This window comes from Adiantum capillus-veneris, chromosome 15, assembly GCF_014529385.1.
Source record: "Adiantum capillus-veneris isolate H3 chromosome 15, ASM1452938v2, whole genome shotgun sequence".
NCBI classification, from domain to species: Eukaryota; Viridiplantae; Streptophyta; class Polypodiopsida; order Polypodiales; family Pteridaceae; genus Adiantum; species Adiantum capillus-veneris.
The window spans coordinates 115285881-115312051 of record NC_140945.1 but is presented as its reverse complement, the minus strand read 5'-3'; the positions used below and the strand labels follow the sequence as shown (position 1 = coordinate 115312051).

Genomic DNA, 26171 nt, shown 5'->3' with positions numbered 1-26171 from the left:
TCCCTCCAAAATAGGGTCACAGGATGCTTCCACCCTTACAGAGCCATGGGGACCAGTTAGTTATGAAGTTGTGGAAATACCTTGCCACCTCTCCCCGTTCCAAGGATTTCATGGCCCTATTGCATTTTTGAATGAGTTCACCTGTCATTCCTCCAAGTTTGAAGAAGGCCTAGCGAGGTTCAAGGAGTTTTTCATGCACTTCAAGCCCTTTCCATTGGCCACCTTTTGAGCGTAAATTAGAGCTTTCCATCATAGCCTTGACCATAATAGCGCTCGGTCTTGCTGTGCGAGTGTGACCACAAACATTGCACATTGGGCCTCTACATGAATGCTAGGGTTTAGAATCCCAAGACCGCCTTGCTCCGCAGGTCTTGTGACTATTTCCCATTTAGCCCAGTGCCAGGGCATTGAGCCTTTAGTGTTGTTCTTCCATAGAGATCTCTTAACTAGTTTCAAGAACTTTTTCCAATTGTATTTGGCTAATTTCAGCAAACAAACCAGTAAAGCAATATATGGAAGCATGAAGGAATTAGTAACCTTAATTTTCCTTGGAAAGGGGAGAAATACATACTTCCATCTTCTCGTCTTCTTCCTTATCTTCTCTATGACCCATATGAATCTTTGCTTCCGGGTCACGTCAACAGGGATTTAATATTTACGTAATTACCAAAAAATTTGTGTGATCACAAGGTCTTGTTGACATATTTACATAATCACAGTTAACATGATCACAAACAAGCCGGTTTAGAGCAACCTGGAAACCCACAAAAAGCCCGCCGGGCTTTTGCATTTTCCTGTCGGACCCACCGGGCTTTTGCATTTTCCCTACGGGCCCAGCAGGAAAACCCTAAAGCCCGGCGGGCTGCAGCTTAATATATAGAGGGCCCTAATCGGGTCCGTTGGGTGTTTTTTATTGATCCACACACACACACACACACACACACACACACACACACACACAATCGTCATGGTGCAGTTGAATATCCAATGCGATGAGCAAGCAAGAAGTAGCGTTAGGATGAATCTCACACTCTCTCTTTCTATCTCACACACGGTCAATAACAGCTTAAAACTTTGATTATGATTAAGTTCTCTTTACAAAATGACCTAGGTACCTTATATACTAAGGCTACTATAGGTTAAATCAAAATAGAGTTCAAGGGATCAAATTGTCAGGACAAGGGTCCTGTCCGGTAACCCTAAGAACTAGGATAGTCATGGGCTACGGCTAAGGGTCAGGCTAGGCAGTGTGGATAGGGGATCCGTCTAGGGCAAGGGGCTAGGAGCCCGCCTATATAAAGGGAGGTTGGGAGGAGGATCCTAGAGTTTAGTTCCCTAGTTCTTACACTGGTATCAGAGCTTAGGAGTCTCTTCCACTCTCTCTCTAGGCGTGGTCTCTTTAGGTCCCTAAAAGCAAGCTCTTTTGGTGAGAACCGTGGCTTTTCGGGGGCTTTTCCAAATTAGACAGTTTTCTTGCCAAAATAGGAGACCTTTCCTGTTTGGGAACTATGTGTATGGTGCATGAAATCGTGAGGTTTCTGGCTTGGAAGGGGCGCCATGGGGAGGTAGAACCTTGCGCCAACAACCTGCGGGCCATAGCCAGCCTCGTTTGTCCACACCATCATCTCTTCGACCTCACGCTCTGCAGAGCTCGCTGTCTGATTTTTTTGCTTTAAAAAAACGCTATTTTCACATTAGTAAGGCCCTTTGGCCATTAGCCTTAGGCCTTGGCCACTACAAGCGGCCCTTTCCATAGGAAAATCAACAAACCCAGCCGGTAAAGCAAGCCAAAGCAACACAAGCAAAGAAAAGCAAACCCTCGGCTTCCCATCGAATCATGAAGTCCGACTACGCTCAGTACCTGCAGAAATTTACAGAACCTGCATATTTTTTTGCGATGACTTCTAGAGACGTTCAAGCAATAAAATAGTCGACGCTTCCAACTATTAAGCTTCGACTCAAAGGTGAAGCTTCAACTATACACGGTGCGGAGTTCGATTTGTACCCCGCCAGTGCAAATTATTGTTTCTTCGACGATTAAGTGCTACGACGCGCAATGAGGAGTTCGCTATACTTTGCAAGTGCTATCAAAATCAGGTATTGTTTTCTGAGTACTTCTTTCACTGCACTGTGTAGCCATGGATTCGGATATCAACATGACATTCGATTTTGAGCAAAGTACTCCCTACCCTGCCAATGACGGCTCGCGGTCGGATACTCTCAAGGAGAGTACCTGCGACGCTACGACAGGAGAAGATACTTATGAATTGCTCGATATTCAGGAATTTCGTGCACTTCAGACACGCATGACAGTCATGGATGAAAATTTTAAGGCTTTAAATGAAAATGTTACTAAACTTTCCACTTTAGTCATTCAATTGATGCAACAGTAGACTAAGAGTCCGGCACCACCAGTTTTCAAAGGCGAAGACCGGAACCGCAATAAGGATGCAGTGAACATCTTCCTTAGTAAATGGGATGGAATTCACGCCTTACGGCGAACTCCGGATGCAGTAAAAGCTTTGCAAACGAGCTTAATTCTGGAAGGCAAGGCCTATAAATGGTGGATGTCGCTCAAGGAGAAGAACATCATACCACAAAGTTGGAAAGCCTTTGAATCAATGTTTAGCAAGGAATTTTTACCTACAAATGAGGCCGATCGGAATTGGACCGCTTGGGACACGTGTTCCATGCGCCAATTTCCGTCACTCCTTGAATATATCTCTCAGTATAGAGATGTCATCCTCAAGTTGAAAGGTTTGGATACCTTTCAACAAGTACGAGGGTTCATACGAGGTTTGACTCCAGAACTTAAGAAGTATGTCAAATCCGAGGACCCTAAAACACTCGAGGAAGCCATAGTGAAAGCACATATTCATGATGACCCTGATGATAAGAAAACACATCACAGTAACGTGCCTGCTAGTACACATAGTAACACACGCACTCAGTACGGGCACAATAAAAGAAAATTTATAGTTGCTAATTCAGATGCATCTAAAAAACCCAAGGGGTCCAGGGGTCCTCTCTCCCCTGAGGATTTTGATAAGGCCAAGAAAGAGAACCTATGTTTTCAATGCTTAGGAAGAGGCCATGGCAAAAAGGATTGTCCCAAGGGGAAATCTGCTGCCCAAAGGAAGGAGAAAGCAGTGCACACAGTGCAACTACTGCCTCTCGAGTCTTCCTCCAAGTTCTCTACAATGGAAGTAACACATACTCAGGTGGTGCATGAATGCTGTCTCACAGCTTCCATGTGGCAACAAACCTTTGGACCACATGAGTCACACTCTCGCATTCATCCGGTGTTTCATGTAAGTCATCTACGAAAGCGGTTACATGGGGACGACAACGTCATTGACCAATAGGTTTTGGTCGATTACATTGAACCTCCTACGTTACTGCATGAACTTGAACGTGTTATGGATTACCATGAGTTGCGTACACGCCATCATGTACGACAACAAACCTTAATCAAGTGGAAAGACCGAACTGAAGAAGGTGCCACTTGGAAAGACATTAGTGTTCTTAAGAAGAAGTTTCCCACTTTTGTTTTCGAGGACGAAAACTCTTCTTTAAGGGGGGAGTAATGTCAGGACAAGGGCCCTGTATCCTAAGAACTAGGATAGTCATGGACTACGGCCAAGGGTCGGGCTAGGTAGTGTGGACAGGGGATCCGTCTAGGGCAAGGGGTTAGGAGCCCGTCTATATAAAGGGAGGTTGGGAGGAGGATCCTAGAGTCTAGTTTCCTAGTTCTTACACAAATGGCTTTGTATTTACAATCTGGAAGTGCCATTGCACCTCGGCTTCTACAACTAGAATAACTACTCATTATAAATGATGTTTTTAACCATAATCCGCATCATTTCATAACTATCAAAAAATAAGACTTTGGTATGGAAATTGAGTTATGTCCCGTTGTTGACCCATGGGTCAACACTCCCCTCCTCCGAATTCATGTCCTCCCTGACATGACCTCATTGTGAATGTCTGTGCGGTCTTTGTTGTCGTTTTGCTTTCTTGTGCTTTATGCCCTTCACATCCAAACCCCAAGTTGCAACATCTGTTGTTGTCATTATAGGGCTATTGTTAGATCTAAATTCAGAAAGAAGCCAATCTCGTTCAACTTGACTCTTATCATCATGGATAAATAAAGCTGCAAATTCATCCATTGGAAGTTTTCCAGTAACTTGATCACAACCTCTTTTTGTTTCCATAAATATGATCACTTTACTTCCATCCATCATTTGCTTCAGTGAATCTGGCAATTTTGATTATTTCTCATTCTTAAAAACAACTTCTACAATCTGTAGAATTGAATGATTGTCTTTTAGAGCTTATGAATCAATGACAACTTTGTAAGGATTCTGAAGAAATTGTCTAACCTTCTACTTGTTTAGGCCAAGTTATACTCCAATACTAAGTCTGTTTGTTAGGCTGAATCTGGGAGATACCTTTTATGATTTGAGATTGAAAACCCATGTTTGCTAGGGGCTTTTTAATTCTTTGCCTTCTTCGTATCACTTGTGCTGACCTTTTTCTCCATTGCTTTTAATTCAATACTGCAGATATAAGAACTAGATGTTCAGTTAAAATAAATAAATAAAACTTTTCAATATATATTAGAAAAAAAATCACTAAGAAAGCAATCAAATCTACACAATACGAGATTTACAATGCACTCTAGTCAATTCCACATATCGACCACATATGTTCTGAGGGAACATACACATTGCAATGCACTCTCTACATGGTATTATGGATACAAAAATAATATGAAATTGTCAATGCAATTATAAATATAATGATTAGTTATACATCCTTTGCAATCTGAAAACAATAAGACAACTATTTTTCACATGCTACAAAGAATCATCAACATTTACATTGAAATGATAATAATTATTTGCAAAACATACATGAAAGAAATAATGTCGATGATTGATCATCTCATGCACTAACAATCTTTTAATTATAATACATAATTCACTCCCTATATAAACCAATGCATAAAACAACGCAATGAAATATTCAATACAATTACACAATTGAGGACTACTTGTACCCAATCAAGGATTGTAGCCCCCTTATGCATCCAATTCAATATATAAAAGCCAATTCAATCCAATTAAGGATTATAGCTCTCATATTGTGCAGTGAAAATGTATATCAATTCAAATCTATGATGGTGAAAAATGCAAGACTTCAAGGATCTTTATATACCCAGCACACTAGTATAGGACATCCGATCCTTATTCGTTATTTAAATATGCTCATATTCTAAAACCAACTTCAGCCCTTTTATGGACCAATGGCTTCATCACAATGAGCATGACTCTCCAAAATTCTCAATTGTTTTAGTTTTGTACCTTTATGTTCGGTGAAGGGTTTAAATATTTTTAGAAGTGGTTACCGAATTAAGAATCACGTTCAACCCAAAAAATAGGACCTGTGACTCTATAATCTTAGGTCAATTCACAAGGAGATGACTATACCCGGTGCTCAGATACACTCCCCAGGGATTTGCCTAGTTAAAATGCCAAAATAATAAGAGGTTTACTATATACAGTCGGGCCCGTCAGGCTTTTTCATTTTCCCGACAGGCCCGTTGGGAAAACCCTAAAGCACGGCGGGCCCTTCCGGGAAAATGAAAAAGCCCGATGGGACCCGCCGGAAAAATGAAAAAGCCCAGCGGACCTACACGCTCTATTGGTTTCTACAGTCACCATCAAGATCACGTTAACAATTAATGTGATCACGTGATTTTCTTGTGTAAATATAAAAGTTATTAACGTAATCAAATGATCGTGATTACATTAGTGAAATCCCTACATGTCAATCCCTACAGGGGCTCCTAGTTGTCAAAAAATCTTCCCTTTTGACACAATCTCCTCGGTCCACATAGACGGATCCAATGAGTCATTCTTGGAGAGAGAGAGAGAGAGAGAGAGAGAGAGATCTTGATTTTTCAATAGTACACTTTGACCCTGATGCTAAGGCATACGTTTGCACAATTTGCAAAGCTTTTTTGATGACAAGAGGGCATGCTTTGAGGAAAATCAAGAAGTCATCTGCAAACAACTTAGCCAGAAGTTGGTCGTTGTTGGGTAGAGTTAGCCCTTGAATCTCTCCTCTAGAAGCACTGTCTTTGAGTAATGTCACCAGAGGATGGGAAATAATGACAAACATTAGAGGGGCAAGCGGGCAGCCCTGTTTAATTGATCTTTTGATCTCAAAAGCTCCCATAGTTCTTTCATTGGAAAGGAGTTCTGCTGTCATATGACTTATCAAGATCCAGCTGCAATTGTATACATTCTTGCTTCATGCTAGTAGCATATTCAATGATGGCCATTGCTTCCAGACTGTTATCATAAATTGACCTTCCCATTGTATATCCAAGCTGATGAGGTGTGAGGGCTTTGTCTGGGAGGGGGGAGAGCCTAAGGACAATGGATTTGGCAATAATTTTATAGGCTACTGACATCATCGTTATTGGTCACCAATGCTTCAGCAGCGAGTAGTAGGCTTGTTTTGGGATAGGCTAAATGAAATGCTCGTGTCCAAGACTCCATCAAACAGGGCTTGGATAACCATCCATGTGATGGGAGACTTAATATCGTCCCAAAATTCCTTGAAAAACTCAATTGTCTATCCATCACAACCCGGAGACTTCTCATTACCTTACGCTTGTAGCAGGAGAGAGCATTCATCTTCAATGAATTCCTTTTCTAGAAGATTGGCTTCAGAGAGGGAAATTGTCCTTTTGACAGTCCCAAGAAGAGTAGATCTAGCATAGTCAACCTCAGTAGAGCAATCTTGTGGCTGGCCTCCAATCTGCCACAAGTGGTTAAACATTAATTGGGCCATTTGATCCGGATTCTCAAGATCATTTCCATCCACATCTCTGAGTGACTGAACCAATCCTCGATTTCTTTTGACTTTGAGGGCCCTAAAGAAGTGAGCATGATTGGCCTCTTCTGGCTGGAGAAAGATATCCCTGGATAAGATCCTGGCCTTCCTCACCTCCTCCAATTGGTGGTCACTTAATTCTATTTTGGCATCAAGCCATCTTTTGTGCTCAACCTCCGAGGCAGACCCTTCTCTTTTTTTTAAAAAATTGTTAGAAGCTCCACTTCGTCAGTGAGCTGCTTGAAACACCCCTCCTGATGCATTTTCCTTCTAGACCCTGCCATTTTAATTGCCTTTTGCATATTCTTGGTGAAGATATCCCAGGCCCTTGAGCTTCTTGAATCCACATCTTTTTGAAACTTGCTCAAAGATTTGAGGGTTAAGCTTTTGAAGAGCGGGTCCTTAAAGAGGTGAGCCCCTGATGAGATTAACTTCTTGGACCCTTGGGGGAAATAATCTTCACCTTTGGATTTTTAAAATTTAATGCTTAATGGAAAGTGATCTAACAGACACTGTGATATCACCGCCCTCATTTCAAACCACGAGGGCAATCAATTGGCTTGGTGAGAGCAATAGCAATGGTCCACCAGCCTAGAGGTTGTACCGGCATACTATAGGCTAGCGTACGTGAACCCAGGCATGCTTCCTGGAGAAGGTGCAGAGTCTGGAGTACCGACTTGTACTGTGTTGATGCAATATAAAGAAATACCGAAAGGGGCGCCAAGGTTTGGGGCCAATACTCTACTGGGGTGGAATTCTGCCCCTTTGTGTCGTGTGTCGTCTCTCTCTCTCTCTCTCTCTCTCTCTCTCTGAGTTCAATTGTTAATGAAGTGCTAAAATTCTGTTTAGTCTGTTCTTTTCTATTCGCACATGGTGCCCGTCTTGTAACAGGAGACATCCAAGTGATGTTCTTGGATGGCCCAGTACTTAATACCCTTGCCTCTTTTGAAATTGTCCCAAAACAGGGAGCTCTTTTTTTGGGTTTTGAGACCCTCCACATTCCATGAATGAAGTACGAGCTCTTTCATTACTGAGATAGGGGTACAAACTCTTTCACCTCTAGCAGTTCTTCTTCTGTGTCCTCTTTCTTGTTGCTCTCCTCCATCAGATTAATTCCATTCCCATCCATGACATTAAGGTTTTTTGGATTAGCGTCCCAAAGAACCTCAAAGATATTGTCATAAAGGAAAGGGGTCCTCGAAATATTAGGTGGAACTTCTATCACCTATCTTGTAGCCCTCACCTGGGATTTTAAACGCTTGCATGAAATGTTGGTCACTTGTTTCCATCTTTCTTCTTTCTTTCTGAATGCGGGAGATAGGATAATCTTTTAGACTAAAGGGATTGCCGTTTTTTTTTGGGTGGTGGACGTGAATCAATACCTTGGGGTGGTCTTACTATTGCTGTGAAGAGCTTTGGCGGGTTTCTCCATATTCTCTAGAGTTACCTTATTGGAATCTGGCTGCCGGTCTACCTGTGCCTTCTTAGTATCCTTTGGTGGAGTCTCCTCTTCAGTATCCATCTGTCCCGTCGAAGGCATGCCTTTTTCACCAACAGCTACTAGCCCCGGGGTTGTTCCTAGAGCAGTTGACATGACCTCGCAAAATGCCCAAATTTGTTGCACTTGAAACATGCCCCAAAGAAAGTGCCAAAAATTAGTGGAATGACCTTGAGACCTTGAGACCAGCTCCTATGTTCACAATAAGATTCTTGGGTTGGGGTTTTCTGAGATTCCACCAGATACATGCCTTATTGGCAGCAGTGCTTCCTATGACTCTACTAGATGGTACAAAAAGAGGGGTACCTAGGGTTGCCGCTAAATCTTTCAAATTTCTTCTTAGCCATATTGGGAAATTAACAAATTCCACCCAAACTGGACACATGTCTTGGAATGCATCAGGGGATTCAAAGGATGGATCCCAAGGGAGTACGCATACTGGCGACCGATTCAAGAACAACGGGCTTTTAGCTAACAATTTGGCCACATCCACCTCGTCGTTAAATTGTGCTGAAAAGAAACCTTTTGCTATGTATTGAGCGTTAGAGACACACCCTCCTTGACTTTAAGACATTGGAATTGTCGAGCCAATTGATAAGCTCCACTTTGGCAGGCACCTTGCCCATGAAACCAAAGACCAATGTGGATTTAGCAAGCTTAGCAAGCTGTTTCTTAATTAAAGCAGGAGGAAGAACCACAACTATGAGTGCGTCCTCCACTTCCACACTTTGCGGTAGTGTTCTTTTAAAAGCTTGATAGGGCATGTCCCCCATGGAAGCATCTTGAGACCCAGCAAATGTACCAATTTCTTCCAGCGTCCTTTTGTTAAGAGAGTGCACTCGTGATCTCTGCGAGTTCTTTCTCAATGTGGATTTTGTGCCCTTTCAATTCCTCTTTATTCATCCCCAAAATGCCATTCTGGTGACTCCTAGAAGCTTTTGGGTTATCACTTCCCCCACCCTGGCTGCCCCCCATTGTATCCAACCCGTCAACATTTTCGGTGACCTTTGCAAGACCACCACTTCCTGTCACGGCTTCGGCATACGATGGCTTGTGATCTTCATGTGTTTTGGAGTTGAGGCACAAATGTCTCGAGCTCTAACCTAAGCCCAAAGAAGAAATTCTCTCTCTCTCTCTCTCTCTCTCTCTCTCTCTCTCTCTCTCTGTGTGTGTGGGTCGCGTCACTTGCTGCTCGATTGCATACGAACGACTGAACTTCACACTTCAAGAGGGGCCGATGAAGGTAAATTAACGGACCAAGGTGGACCGCGATCAGTGCCCAAATGCTACCTTCCCTGAACTGCGGACAGAGCAGACTATATACCGCGATTCGGGAATGCTATTACACACTCTTGAAAAATGCAAAAAGGGGCAAAATCGCACTCACAATAAGGTGCTTGCGATGAAGGTACCCCCAAGGGTCGTTGTTGCTCCAAGCAAGCACAACATCTGTAGTGATAACCGGATGCTCACCCTTAGTGTGCCCATAGCTCGTCGCCCTAAGGTCCGTCCCTTCAAGCTTGGGCAACAGCGCCGCTGAATCCAGCCACGGACCTTGTACCGCTCCCCCTACAAGTTGAGCAAGTAGCATAGCAGAGTCGTCCACAATCGTGCACTGCTCTGTGACTCCTTCACGGGCCCCTACAGTGCCTATGTATCCTCGCTTCTATAAATAGACACAAATTCCTTCGAAGGTCTTAAAAATTTCGACCTTTATAAAAAGTAACTAGAGTGCTTGTTAGCTATGTTCCATCGAATTGAGATCGAACAAAATATTGGAAATTGAGAGAGTGAGAGAGAGAAAGAGAGAGAAGAGAGAGAGATTTCATGAAAGAGTGTTAGATTTTTTTACCTGAGAGTGTTTGGGATACTGATCGTCGTGGATTAGTGGTGTACCTCCACATAAATTGGTTATCGATTGTAGAGCTTCAGAGGGGTACCTCGCCAAAAACCACAAGGAGTGTTAAGAGTTTTGTCAAGCTCAATGTTCATGATCATACAAGATGTCAATGTTACTAATTGTTTGTTGTTCCATTTTTATGTTTTAAAAAAAAGAAAACATGCAAGTCTCTTTGCATGGGGGAGTTTGCACAGTCCTCCCCAATTTTTATAATACGTGGGAACGTGCCATTCCCACGACAGCATGCAATTTTCAGTGTATTCCTTAACTGCATTCTTAGTATCAAAAATCAAAAAATGATAATGCTTACTCACCGCAATTGAATGTCTGTCGACAATGGACTTCCTTGCATCAACGATGTTGGGCATCTCCTGCACTTAACCCGCTGTAAGAGACGACATCCCAAGGAGGATACCCTTAATGAAGATTTTGTGCTATTGTAAGAACACCACAATTTGTATATATATCGATCAAACCACCACCAAACATGAAATCGTACTCCCAACAAACGTTGACTAACGATCATATCGCAAATTCTACTATCTATGGTTGTGTACGTGATTGCATCTGTTGACCCGCATGCCTTCCAGATTCCTATGTAGACGTAGTTGATTGCGTCTGGATAGAGACCCTTCCTGGGATCTTGTGGCGGCGTTCCGCACAACAAGGTTGCATAAGGTCAATAGCCTTCAAGGTGCAAGCATAGGTGAATGGATTTGTAGAAATGCCTTTCGTTTGCATCTGCTTCATGTTGTGTGTATTATGGAAAAAGTGCATTCCAATGCTTTGCATCCACTGAAAATATTGTAGAGCTTTCTGGCCCTGCTCTTGTTGCACACATCCCACAATCAGTGCATTCAAAGAGGCGACATTCCTGGCAAGAAGCTCCTCAAGGAGTTTTTGTGCTTTGTCAAGCGCACCACATCTGGCATACATATCGTCCAAGGCATTGCCAAGCACCACGTGACTAACAATATCAGTCTCAGTTGTTGTGTCCATAAGAGCATCTTGCGTAGAGCTACATGCCTTCGAGATGCACGCATAGGTGATTGCATTTGAAGAGAGGTGCAACTAGAAAGAGGCCCTCGCGTCGCATCAGCTGAAAATAGCCTAGAGCTTTCTGGCATGTTCTCGTTTGCGCACATACCTGTTTCTGAATAGCTTGTGACTGACGAGCACTCTCATCATAAATTCTCTCACCCATGTCAACGTATTACGAAGTCTTTCAAGATGCTAGCATAGGTGCTTGCTTCCATAGATGATTGCATTGGAGAAAGGCCTTTTGCTTGCATATGCTTAGAATAGCCTTGACGAGCTTCCTTGCCGACATCCTGCATTGATTCGAAGTGATTACCCATCTTGTGGTTTTTCTGTGAAGGTACCAAGAAAGAAGAAAGGAAGCCGATCCCCTTTTTTGCACTGAAAGTGTAATGGAATTTGCCTATTCAATTTGAGAGTAGCGGAATTTAATGAGAGTACTTTCAAGAAATGATTTTGTGAGCATAGCGGGTAGACATAATTGAAGATAGCAACATAATTATAGCAATTAGTTAACTTGGCATAGACAATACTTTTGCAAGAGAGAGAATTTAGAGAACATGACAACAGTTGAGGACCGGATTTATGTGGAGCCGGTCCCCCCTCCAATAGGCATTTGTATTATGATTTCTCCCATAAAGAGAGACTTGTTACAATACATTCTTTGTGTTCCTTGTGACCTAGGTGAAGCAATGAAGATGGAAAGCTTCATGCATCACCATCATAACATAACCTAAACTTGAAGAAAGCTTTAACTATACCAAGCCTCAGTCCCAAGACCTCAAACACCTTCGAAGGTGGAGAGAGCTAGCAGGGAATGAGGGTAGGGAAGAGGAAGAAGAAACATTTCGTAGGAGAAAGAATTAGTTCCTCACTTATCATACTCTTGTTGCTAGCATACATAATAGCATAGTAATGAAGAAGAAGGAGATGGAAAGCTTAACCATTGAAGCATGGCTCTTGGTTGGATTTGCACTCCATAGCCAAGAGTGTTGGTGTAGGCTCTCAACCTCTACTTGCTTGGAGAAGGAGAGGGAGCTCTTGCACTTTGCACAGTACACAATGAGAGTGTTTGTGAGTGTGTGTGGGTGAGTATACCCCCTAAGCACCCCCCTAGCTTGCTTGGGTCGACCCCCCCTTGTAGCTCATGCTTGAAGCTCATTGGACCCCTCCAGGCCTAGCCAATCACAAGCAGGAGCCATTACAAGCAACATGGGTAGCCTTGGGACAAGTGTCCCCCTTTCCCCTTTGAGAGAGAGGACTTGATAAATGCAAAAACAATTAGATAATTCAAGTAATTTATCATTGGACCCCTTTGAAGCCTAGCCAATAGGCTTCAAGCAACACATGAAGGTAACATGGGTAGGGACCTGACATGTGTCCTTGCTGCCTCTTCAAGCACAAGCAGGAGCCATTACAAGCAACATGGGTAGCCTTGGGACAAGTGTCCCCCTTTCCCCTTTGAGAGAGAGGACTTGATAAATGCAAAAACAATTACATAATTCAAGTAATTTATCATTGGACCCCTTTGAAGCCTAGCCAATAGGCTTCAAGCAACACATGAAGGTAACATGGGTAGGGACCTAACATGTGTCCTTGCTGCCTCTTCAAGCTGGGGCTTCCCTTGTGAGTGTGAGTGTGTGTTCTCTCTCTAATCCCTAGGAAAAGGACTCGCCCCCCCTCTTATAGGGATGCTTTTGACTTTAGGAGCTCAAGCACCTTAGTCATCAAGCATGACAAAGCACTTGGACTAGGGGGTATTCCCACAAGCATCTCAGGCAAGCATATCAAGGCACCTCAAGCACCTTAATCAAGCGGCAAGTCAAGCACCTCAAGAATGGAGTAATTCAAGCACCTCAAGCACCTTAATCAAGCACCTCAAGCAGGACAAACACCTCAAGCACGACAAGCACCTCAAGCAGGTCAAGCACCTCGAGCTTGGGCCGGGTTCCCACCTCAAGCTCATTACCTAAGGTCAAAGGAATTTTACACACATTATTGGAGGTCTTCAATGAAGCTAACCCTAAGGTCTTATGCTCCATTGGTTAGCCTTGCTCTTGATAGACCATCTCCCATTTGGGCCCCTTTACTATTGGCCCCGTGTTGAGATAGATCTATAAGCACATATCTATATCTTAACACTTGTTCCCATTTATTCTCCCACATTAAGTGATCAATTTAATATGAGAAAATCATTTGGGTTGGTTAGATATTAGATTTTATGACAGAAAGACTGTAATTCTGACGATTTCTCAGTTTGCGATGAGAAAGATGCCAGAGGGCCAAAATTGTAGTTTACAGCATGAATAGCTCAATAGCTGCACGTCTTGACAAGGCGACTGATGAAGGTCATAAAAAAAGCAATCAAGCACTTGCCGTTGGATGGTCAATTCCATTCCAGATAGGAAGCTCCTCAGCCACATTTTGTGCTTTCTCAAGCGTACCACATTTGACATACATATCGACCTAGACAATATTGCCAAGCACGACATCTTTCTTTAATAGCCTCCGACTCACAATATACTTCTGAGTTTTTGTGTCCATATGAGCATCTTGTGTAGAGCCACATGTCTTCAAGGTACGTGCAAAGGTAATTGCATATGGAGAGAGACCCTCGCTTTGCATACTTATTGTAATGAAATTGGCCTATTTAATTTGAGAGTAGCAGAAATTAATGAGAGTACTTTAGAGAAATGACTTTGTGAGCATAGCGGGTGAACATAATTGAAGATAGCAACATAATCATAGCAATTAGTTAACTTGGCATGAACAATACTTTTGCAAGAGAGAGAATTTAGAGAACATGACAACAATTGAGGACCAGATTTATGTGGAGCCGGTCCCCCCTCCAATAGGCATTTGTATTATGATTTCTCCCATTAAGAGAGACTTGTTACAATACAATCTTTGTGTTCCTTGTGACCTAGGTGATGCAATGAAGATGGAAAGCTTCATGCATCACAAACATAACATAAACTTGAAAAAAGCTTTAACTATCCCAAGCCTCAGTCCCAAGACCTCAAACACCTTTGAAGGTGGAGAGAGCTAGCAGGGAATGAGGGTAGGGAAGAGGAAGAAGAAACATTTAGTTCCTCACTTATCATAACTCTTGTTGCTAGCTTACATAATAGCATAGTAATGAAGAATAAGGAGATGGCAAGCTTAAGCATTGAAGCATGGCTCTTGGTTGGATTTGCACTCCATATCCAAGAGTGTTGGTGTAGGATCTCAACCTCTACTTGCTTGGAGAAGGAGAGGGGGTTCTTGCACTTTTCATAGCACACAATGAGAGTGTTTGTGAGTGTGTGTGGGTGAGTATACCCCCTAAGCAACCCCCTAGCTTGCTTGGGTCGACCCCCCCTTATAGCTCATGCTTGAAGCTCATTGGACCCCTCCAGGCCTAGCCAATCAAAAGCAGGAGGGATTACAAGCAGCAAGGGTAGCTTTGAGACAAGTGTCCCCCTTTCCCCTTTGATAGAGAGGTCTAGATAAATTCTAAATCAATTAATTAAATCTCCTAAATTATTATTGGACCCCTTGGGTTGCCAACCAATAGGCTTCAGGCACACCATGAGGACAACATGAGGAGGAACTTGACAAGTGTCCCTTTTGCTTTCTTTGTACCATGCATGCCTTGTGTGAGTGTGTGGGTGTTCTCTCTCATCCCCCCTCATGTAGGGATCTCCCCCTCCTTGTAGGGATTGAATCTTTGAATTTTTGACACCTCAAGCCCCTCATGCATAGGCCCAGTTCCCACCACAAGCTTGGCTCATAAGCACTTTAATCTTGGGCTGGGTTCTCACCTCAAGTGCAACCCTAGCATCTCAAGCATGTCAAGCATCTCAATAATTAAGCACCTCAAGCATCTCAAGCACCTCAATCATCAAGCACCTCAAGCACCTTAGTCATCAAGCATGACAAGCACCTCGAGTTGGGTCAGGTTCCCGCGCCTCAAGCTCAGCCCTAGCTTACCTAAGGTCAAAGGTCTTTTACACACATTATTGGAGGTATTCAATGAATCTAACCCTAAGGTCTTATGCTCCATTTGTTATCCTTGCTCTTTGATAGACCATCTCTCATTTGGGCCCCTTTACCATTGGCCCCGTGTTGAGATAGATCTATAAGCACATGTCTATATCTTAACACTTGTTCCCGTTTATTCTCCCACATTAAGTAAACAATTTAATATGAGAAAATCATTTGGGTTGGTTAGATATTAGATATTAGATATTAGATTTTATGACATTTACTCTCTCTTGAAATCATAGTCGTCCTCGACTATGAGGTAGAAGAGATAAAGCCTTAGTCATTAGTCAATTTTACTTAGCGGGTAGAGGAGCCCTTTTTACCCTACGACATCTTTCCAAGATGGATCCCTTTTTAGTCATTAGTCAATTTTACTTAGCGGGTAGAGGATCCCTTTTTACCCTACGACATCTTTCCAAGATGGATGACTAATCCATTTGGTGCTTGGGAGACATAGCTGCCGCAAGGATATCTGCTCTTTAGTCCATTTCATTCTCCCAAAGTAGAGTGACAAATTCTACTTGGTGTTTGAGAGACGTCGTCATCACAAACATGATTCTAAGCATGCATACTAGTTAAATTTTTGCACAATTAAAAAGAGGACTAGTCTTATAAGAGCAAAAACATGAGTCATTTAAAAGAAATTTGTACATTTGCTTACTCTAATGCAGCATTGTAAGCATTGACAAGGTTCATACTATCCTTAAGCTGTATTCCTTACATCCAACTAGCATCTTCAAAAGGATAAATTTTTAACTTAATAAGATTCCGTTGGATAATCTTACCATGTTGTAGTACCTTGTCTTCATGCCGAAGGATAGCTTCGGGTTGTAGTACCTCTTCTTGGTCTTCAACTTCGGGAGGGTCTTCAATAATTGGTTCAGTTGGTGGCTCTCCTTTGTAGGGCTTACGTAGGCTTACATGAAAGGCATTGTGTATGAGCCAATGGTTGGGCAACTTGAGTTGATAAGCTGTCTCATTGATGGGCTTCAAGATTTGGAAAGGACCATAGTATCTTTTTGCTAGTTTAGCATAATACTTTTGATGGCCCGTAGGATTTTTGCCTGTCGTTTTCCTTAATCGAGCCTTAGGAAACTTGAGTAAGACCCAATCATTTTCTTTGAACATTAAGGCTCGTTTGTGCTTATCAGCAGGCAACAGCTTTTTGCCTTTGCTGAGAGATGGATATAGCCTCCTTAATCTTTTGAAAAGATTCTTGTAGATCACGGTTATGCTCATCGGCGGCGAAGATCTTCCCATGTACTTTGAGTAGCAAGGGACTTTTAGGTCTTCCCTCAATGATCTCAAAAGGTGCTTTTCTCGTAGAAGTATGTACAGTATTATTGTAGGCATACTCTACAAGTGGTAAGTACTTTTCCCATTGTGAGCGTTGATCTACTTCTGTAACATAAGTCTTGAGTAGATCGAGTATCGTAAGATTGGCTATCTCACTTTGGCCATCCGTTTGTGGGTGATAGGCTGAAGAGAAATTCAATCTTGTTCCTAGATACCTTTCCCCAAGCATAGGAAAGTGACGATCCTTTGCAATGAGCATCCTCTTTTGGAGCTTCGATGGTGGAAGCCCTAGAAGTTTCATTGCGAGTATTCTTCTTGGGGCAAGAACGATAGCCATGTCCTTTCTCCCCACACTTGAAACACTTATGGTCCTTGCGAAAAGCTTCAAGCTCTTCAGGAGAGAGTTTGTTTTTACCTTTGTAAACTCCCTTCTCCTTGGACCGATTGTTGTTGTTGTTGGAATTGACTTGGGAATTATTTTGAACATTGGTTTTCCCCTTTGCATCATTTTTATCTTTGTTTTCCATGGGCTTGACATCACGTCTAGCCCCTTGATGGAAATTGATGCGTGAAGCAACCATGGTGTGATGGATTACTTCGCTAATAGTACCAGGCCGTTGAGAGTTGATGTAATCGGCAATCTCTTCAGGTAATCCCACACAGAATTGCTGCCTTTGCTCGGCAAAGTCTATCTTTTGAAAGACAGTGGCCTTGAGATGTAAATCCCAAAACTTGTCTACATATTTGTGGATAGACTCATGGGAGAGGAGCTTCAAGCTGCGCCATTCGGTAAGCACTTTGTCCTTTGCATCGCTTGCAAGGAATTGCTTCATGATGGAAACTCGTAGAGTTTTCCATGTCTTTAGGGCTTCACCATTTTCACCAAGGCTAGCCCACCATTGACGAGATGATTTTGGAAGTGCATAGCTACATGGCGTAGCTTAGAGGACTCTGTGAAGCCCTCATCTCCAAAGGCCGCATCAAATTGCTGGATGAAGGCCAACACTTTGTCGGTAGCACCGAAGGTTCCATCATAGGTGAGAAAAGAAATACTCTTTCCTCCCTCCTTGAACTTCTTTAGCTTTTGTGACCTTCGCCATGCAGGAAATGATTTGCGATGTGCTCCCCTCTTGTATTCTCTAGGAGAATAACCATAACTTTCGTCAGAAGAGGAGGAAGGTGAAGAAGAAGGAGAAGAGGGTGACCTCTTCCTAGCCCTTTTCTTCCTTTGTTTCTTCTCTTGCCTTTCAGAGTGATGAGGAGAAGGACTATGTGTTGATATTTTCCTCTTAGGAGGAGTGGGCGATCGTCTAGACCGCCGTCTTTGTGGAGCCACATCTTCCGAGGAACTTAAACTTTCATTGCTTTCTTGCTCTTTGGATTCCTCCTCTCGAATGGGAGAGAGTCTTCTTTTGGGGGTCTCTTCAAGAGGCCTCCTAAGCTCTCTCTCCTCTTGGAGAGGAAGGGAAATTCCATAAGCACGAAATTGTTCAGTAACTTCAGCTTGCAAAGCAGGGTTGCCCATAGCTTGCTGCAACCTAGTGACGAGATAATTCACAAACATAGGAGCATCATCATTAGCACCTTCATGTGCAAAATCAAAGATATCAATGTTCATTCTACTCTCTTGATTATTGTGAGCCATGTTAACAAAAATTTATGTATGTACTTAGTGTATGCTTTGGCAATTCAAAACCTTAGTTGCCACTCCTCTTAGACTTTGAAAATTGCCTCTTAAGTATCTACATACACGGCTCAAAGTGGTTAATTATAGAGAGTAGCGGAGTAGGTCTAACATAGCAGAGTTGCCAAGGGCTATCTCCTTTCGGACTTCTTATGGCTCAATAATGGTAAAGCCGTAGGCAAGTCTAAAAAGACTCCATTATTAAGTCCAAAGCTCCCGAGGTGTGCACCATCCCCCACATAGTGGGCTCAACAAAACCGATAATAGATCCCAATTCCACTTACCCTAATATAATTAACAACATCAACCATTTATAGGCTACTTAAGGACCTCTCTTCTTAAGCAAGAAAAGAGAAACCAAATGCTCTGATGCCAATGTAATGAAATTAGCCTATTTAATTTGAGAGTAGCGGAAATTAATGAGAGTACTTTTGAGAAATGACTTTGTGAGCATAGCGGGTGAACATAATTGAAGACAACAACATAATCATAGCAATTAGTTAACTTGGCATGAACAATACTTTTGCAAGAGAGAGAATTTAGAGAACATGACAACAATTGAGGACCGGATTTATGTGGAGCCGGTCCCCCCTCCAATAGGCATTTGTATTATGATTTCTCCCATTAAGAGAGACTTGTTACAATACAAACTTTGTGTTCCTTGTGACCTAGGTGATGCAATGAAGATGGAAAGCTTCATGCATCACAAACATAACATAAACTTGAAAAAAGCTTTAACTATCCCAAGCCTTAGTCCCAAGACCTCAAACACCTTCGAAGGTGGAGAGAGCTAGCAGGGAATGAGGGTAGGGAAGAGGAAGAAGAAACATTTAGTTCCTCACTTATCATAACTCTTGTTGCTAGCTTACATAATAGCATAGTAATGAAGAATAAGGAGATGGCAAGCTTAAGCATTGAAGCATGGCTCTTGGTTGGATTTGCACTCCATATCCAAGAGTGTTGGTGTAGGCTCTCAACCTCTACTTGCTTGGAGAAGGAGAGGGAGTTCTTGCACTTTTCATAGCACACAATGAGAGTGTTTGTGAGTGTGTGTGGGTGAGTATACCCCATAAGCAACCCCCTAGCTTGCTTGGGTCGACCCTCCCTTGTAGCTCATGCTTGAAGCTCATTGGACCCCTCCAGGCCTAGCCAATCACAAGTAGGAGGCATTACAAGCAACAAGGGTAGCCTTGAGACAAGTGTCCCCCTTTCCCCTTTGAGAGAGAGGGCTAGATAAATGCTAAATCAATTGATTAAATCTCCTAAACTATTATTGGACCCCTTGGGTTGCCAACCAATAGGCTTCAGGCACACCATGAGGGCAACATGAGGAGGAACTTGACAAGTGTCCTTTTGCTTTCTTTGTACCATGCATGCCTTGTGTGAGTGTGTGGGTGTTCTCTCTCATCCCCCCTCATGTAGTGCTCTCCCCCTCCTTGTAGGGATTGAATCTTTGAATTTTTGACACCTCAAGCCCCTCATGCATAGGCCCAGTTCCCACCACAAGCTTGGCTCATAAGCACTTTAAGCTTGGGCTGGGTTCTCACCTCAAGTGCAACCCTAGCATCTCAAGCATGTCAAGCATCTCAATAATTAAGCACCTCAAGCATCTCAAGAACCTCAATCATCAAGCACCTCAAGCACCTTAGTCATCAAGCATGACAAGCAGGACAAGCACCTCGAGCTGGGTCGGGTTCCCGCGCCTCAAGCTCAGCCCTAGCTTACCTAAGGTCAAAGGCCTTTTACACACATTATTGGAGGTATTTAATGAAGCTAACCCTAAGGTCTTATGCTCCATTTTTTAGCCTTGCTCTTTGATAGACCATCTCTCATTTGGGCCCCTTTACCATTGGCCCCGTGTTGAGATAGATCTATAAGTACATGTCTATATCTTTACACTTATTCCCGTTTATTCTCCAGTTTATTTAATATGAGAAAATCATTTGGGTTGGTTAGATATTAGATATTAGATTTTATGACACTTATCGACCAAGACAGTGCCAAGCACGACATCTTTTCTCAATAGCCTTTGACTAACAATACAATTGTGAATTTTTGTGCCCATATCAGTATCTTGCTTAGAGCTACATTGCAAATTATGGACTTCTTTTGCAAAATACAGATTTTGCTCTGTGATTGTTTGCTATCCCAATTATCATCTTAAAAGGTCCAAACAGCTCTCAAACTTGCAAATGAACATTGTTGCGGTAGTTCTTATTTGCTAATCGAAGAAAAAATCTACAAACACTTCAAGAGGCATAAATAGTGCGAGCCGAACTATTTTTGTGGCAATTGAATACTTGAGGGACTTTTGTATATCCTGAAACAACTTATTCCTAAAGCTTTCACTAGTTTGCGAAGTTGGCAAGGACCAATCCTTGTTGTCAAAGGATGGAAGTGACAAAGGAGCTACATGACCCCAACCAATGGAAGTTCTCGGTTCCACATATGACATATCATAAAAGAAAATTCCATTATCTGCAAGTTCCTTGTGTTGTCTTCCTCGGTACATTTGCTCACCAATAAATGCATGGAAAGCATCAAAAATCCCAACTATGCTCTCAACTGGTTGCCAATCTGTCCTATTCGATGGATAAATATCTGAAACATACCAAAGATGATATCCACCACTTAACCTTCGAATATAATCATGCACTAAGCGAGATGCTCAAAATAACTTACAGTTGGGTCGATGCCTTGGAAAACTTGGAGGAGATGTTTGCAACCTTAAGTCTGCATGCTGGAAAACATGTTGTATGAGGACCTCTTTCACCCGCTTGCTTTGTGCACACACTTTAAACTCTTTAACTTGTCCCTTGAAAGCCTCCACAAAATCATTGGGTTGCCTCCTCTTCCTCCTCCTAGTTTGCAGTAGAACCCAACTTCTGATAGTTATTCGAGATAGTATCCATGCTTGATCATCTATAGTATAGCTGTTAGAAATGCTAATAGAGTCAATGGTAGTGCTAGGTCTTTGAGAAGTAGTCATGGTGTGCAGTAGAATACACAGAAAGGTTAGCACAAATATGAAAAAGGGAAGAATTTTTGAGAGGGAAGTAGAGCTACTCAAAGTCATATTTGGGCGGGAACAAAGATACTAGATAGAGTCTTCAATGAAAGTTCTGAAATTTCTCGATACAGAGTTAGTACGACTTAAGGCATATATGCCTTGAAAGCGTGAAATTGTGCAATTTGATGAATAAAATAATATTTCCTCCCTTTTTTAAAAAAGATCTTGACTCCAAAATGTCGATTTTCAACGTAACGTTAGCCTCTTTCTCATTGGTCGAGCGCCACTCTCTCTCTCTAGAACTGAAAGGCCCAAAAGTGAGTCCAACTTTCTCCTAATGGATACCCTTACATCCTGTTAAAGTGACTCAACCATTTGAAAAATGGGGTTTAGACTTTGTAGGCCCAATTAGTCCGGAAGCTCGTAGCACTCAATCTCGATATATTATCGTTGCCACTGACTATGTGACAAAGTGGGCGGAAGCCAAGGCAACACGTAAGGCCGATGCGAGGTCAACTGCCAAGTATCTCTTTGACAACATTATTACAAGATTTGGTTGTCCCTTTGAGATTGTGAGTGACAATGGTACTCATTTTATAAATGGAGTAATAAAAAAACTCACTACTACCAACTTTATGATAGCTCACCATAAGTCCACACCTTATTATCCACAAGCAAATGGCCAAGAGCACCAACAAGATCTTAATCTCTATCTTGACCAAAACGGTGGAAGCTCATTGCACAGATTGGGATTTAAAGCTTACATCAGCTCTATGGGCTTATCGTATTGCGTACAAAGTTGCCATTAACTGCACACCATTTAAGATGGTGTATGGCCAAGAAGCGGTTATGCCATGGGAGTTTGTCGTTCCTAGTCTTCGAGTAGCTTCTCAAGAAGGTTGGGATGGTAGCCCCTTAGTTGAGTGATTATATATCCTTGAAAGGCTAGATGAAGAGAGGCAATTAGCTGTGCAAAATGCACTTGTGGAAAAAGATAGGAGAAAGAAATGGTTTGACCGTCATCTAAAGAACAAAGATATCAATGTTGGTGATAAGTCCTTATGTATGGAGTGCATAACGAAAATAAAAAGTTGAAATATACGGGAAAAGGACCATATAGAGTATGTGAGATCACCCCACAAGGAACCATTCATGTGGAGACTCTTGATGGAGTTGAAACCATTGGATTCCTCAATGGGAGAAAATTTAAAAGTTACCATGATCCTTTAAGCCAAGAGGAGCTACGTGCCATCCATAAAAAAAGGGCATCCAAGGCACAAATAGAATTGAAGAAGATACAAGCTCAAGCTGAGGCTAAGGAGCGACAACAATGCATAAGACAAAAACGAGAGGCTAACCTTGGAGTTACACATGCATTCCACGTTGAAACCAACAAGGATTGGTTGGACTCTGACACACCTCTAGGATACCCTATTGAGCTAAACAACACCTATGGAAAAGTGCTATATAACACCTTATTTGACACGGGTGCTAAATATAATCTGCTATCATATGGGGTGTGGTATCAGTTAGGGAAGCCACCTCTATCTGAGAGTATTATCCAAGTCAAGGGTGTCAAGAAGAAAAAAACTTCGATTTTTGGAATCTGGCACACTTCTGTCAGTTATGACAATGGGGTTGTAGCTCAAGACTTTTTGGTCATGCTTGTTGGAACTATGGAGGGTAATATAAACCTAGGACGCACGTGGATGATAGCGACCAAATGCACTATTGATTGGGGGACAGGGGGTGTCACAACACAGAAACCAACTCTTAGCCCTACCACTCAAGCCATAGTCCCTGAGATATTGCCTCTTAAGGAAATAGAACCCAAAACATTGCATGTCCAAGAGGTTGAACCATATGTCCCCATAGCCCAACTCTCTAGAGCTTCAACTGATGTAGTTGAAATAAAGCTTGAGACACACAAGACCCATCCCAATATAACAAAGAAAACATACAAGTGGGTCCCTAAAGCTTCTTTAGCAACCATAGCCAATGCTAAAAGACAGGAGCCTGGTAAGAGACGTCCCATTAGCCCCAAGAAATATAAGGAAATATTGTGTTAGATTCCTAAAAAACTATTGGAAGCCCAAGGCTACTATCAAGGAAATGATCAAATCTGGGTGCCAAAACATAGATTGTGTTCTTACCTGTCACCTGACCCATGTGCGCCCAATCCTGTAGCTCCAAAAATAAATTGAAGATCGCGGAAAGGAAAAAATCACGGAATGCTACACACCTGCTCCAGAGCTAGTTTGGGTACCGAAGAAAGAAGGATTTGTTCCACCTAGCTCAGGAATAGGGAAATCAAATGAAGCTTCTTGCTCTTCGTGTAGTTCCTATACGGAAATAGAATCTTCAACACAACCTCCACCTACCACTGTACATACCCATACAAGCAAGAAAGAGTTTGCACCTCCTGTTGTAAGTTCACCACCTACAACAATGTTGCAAATAAAATCATGGGAGAGTACCTTACCACCCTTGCAACTAGATGAAATGCATAGGGCGGTCCAAAACTATTGGTTAAAGCCTTCACCCATAACAACTTGGAACAATTGTTTTCAAAAGGTGACGACATCATTCCAAAAGGTATGATCTACCCAAGGAAGGGGGGAGTGTTTGCTGACATCCATCATTCACTTGCTTCCCTCTCAACCTTCCTCCCTGACCTCTCAATCTCCAATCTTAGGGAATGTATATATAAAGCCTTATACTCACAAAAACAAGATAAAAAAGTAGAAGAGCAAGAGCCATAACACAAAATCATAAAAACACATTATGCACAAGAACACAACCCTTGTAATATTTTCATATCTAACCATCATCTATTTGCGTGTACAGATATGGCTAGTACGTTAGAGTCATCCACTCTTGCCTTGGGTGAGAGGTACCCTCGTTACTTTTCACAAACGTTTCACATGGTCTTTCCGGTGCTTGTCTGTGAATGGGATTTGGTAGGTACGCTAGCATGTGAGAGGAATTTCGAGGAGTTAGAATGGCTAATACGGGGGCCGGCGGTCCCTTGCCCCAATCGTACCTAGCTGACCACATCTGATCTATACTTAGTAGAGAGTGTATCTCTCATTGCACAAGCCTATCCTTTTGACCAAGATGACTATAGGCGTCTAGTGACCTTCTTAGTAAACATTGGTTCCTCTGATGATGAAGAACATTTACATGATTATACGGATGGCACATATGGTCTCACGGATGATGACTTTGTTTTTCTCGACGATGAGGATAGGGTTTTAGCCTTAGGGTTTCCCCTTAATCTCTACAATATCCTATTCCCTTGACTCTCTAGGGGGAGTGCAAATAATTAGGTTAGGGTTCCTTATGTTTTTTTATGTTAAATAAGTGTTGGTACCTTTTTCCACTGATGTGCCTCCTAGAGGTATTCTTTGTGTTTCCTAGTGTGTACAGGAACGTGTTGCTGTTGTTAGGATTTGGACCTTCATGGAATCTTTCTCTCGTTCACACTTCAAATCAAGCGCGACCATCAACACAAATAGGTGTTTCTTGTCCATTAACATTGCCCCTTATCTTTTTGCATCCATGTTTGTTTGGTTTAGTTGTGATTGGTAGCATAACATTCAACGCATTTGCTTAGTACCAAACATTAAATTCAATGTAATTTTTTGTCATAATCACTTGTCAAGGTTTAAAAATCAAGCAGTCCGACTAAGCTAGTTTGACCAAGTTAGGTGTTATAGATCCTCTCTTAATACCATGGGGAATGCCTTCCTAATAATCTATGGTTACTTAAGTTCTTAATCCGATTTAGGCACCATTCTGTGCAATGTACTAGGGCTTTCTAGTGGGCTTAGTCCCTATCGACCTTTAGCTTAAGTATTATAAAGGGAGTTTACTAGTGTGATGAGCCTGTGGAGGGTAACAGTGTTATATGAACCCCCAAAGTTACAAAGTTAAAATGCTGAAAATGAACAAACAAAAAAATCAAAGTGCCACAATGTAAAATCTTAAACTGGAAGAGAAATCTCAGCTTGATTTGGTATTTCACTCACATGTATCGCCTATGGTACTAGAGCCCTAGAGGTTCCCAGTGTGGACGCTTTTCCTTGAGAAGCAAAAAACCCAAGGCATACATAATAAGCACACACATCAAAACTGAAACAATGTGAAAAGACTTTGGGGGGTCAAAGAAAAGGTAATCAGTCAGGCAATGATTTCATGAGAAATTACTTTTATCGTAGCTTAACTACAAGGTCTTCTAGGTATAGCCTCTAATCAGCCCTCCCTTGGACATGAAATACTTGGCTCTCGCGATTAAAGAACTTAATTGAATAGAGAAAATTGAGAAGCTTGCGCGTGGTATTAATAGTCGATCTTTAGTGCCTTTCTACCATTAAATTAGCGACCCCAGACATGTTTAATTTTTTACCTTTACAACTGTTTATGCGTTTGATTATATTGAAATTTAATGTTTATTGCTGACTGTTAAGGCGGTTACGCCGCTAGCGGAAGCTAAATAGCGAGAACTCAACCAACAACATAATTTGTCAGACGAGGACGAAGCTTGACCCGCAGGCGCATGGAAACAACTAGGTGGGTGTCACATCACCTACTCGACCTTCTAATGACAATCACTACTAAGGAAATCAAATCTAAGTTCTAAAACACGCAAGTGACTGAAATCCGTACTACGAACGAATGCTATACGAAACAAGATCTAGAATCATCGACTCGATCTCAAACTCAAGGGGAAGTCTATACACTAGGTAAGAACAACACCCTAAAGACTTGAACTGCAAAATCAACCTATAACCACTCCGTGCGGTAAACGCGT

At 42.2% G+C, this 26171-nt stretch overlaps 1 protein-coding gene across 1 annotated transcript; it reads right to left on the bottom strand.

Annotated features, from left to right (window-relative positions):
- Positions 1 to 4444: 4444 nt before the first annotated feature.
- Positions 4445 to 10011, bottom strand: LOC147441323 (uncharacterized). The gene is made up of 2 exons (XM_086483699.1): positions 9792 to 10011; positions 4445 to 4559 (listed from the first exon to the last, which is right to left on the bottom strand). Exons 1-2 carry the CDS (start codon positions 9993 to 9995, stop codon positions 4554 to 4556), a joined length of 210 nt encoding a protein of 69 aa, XP_086339825.1. The 5' UTR covers positions 9996 to 10011; the 3' UTR covers positions 4445 to 4553.
- Positions 10012 to 26171: the final 16160 nt, after the last annotated feature.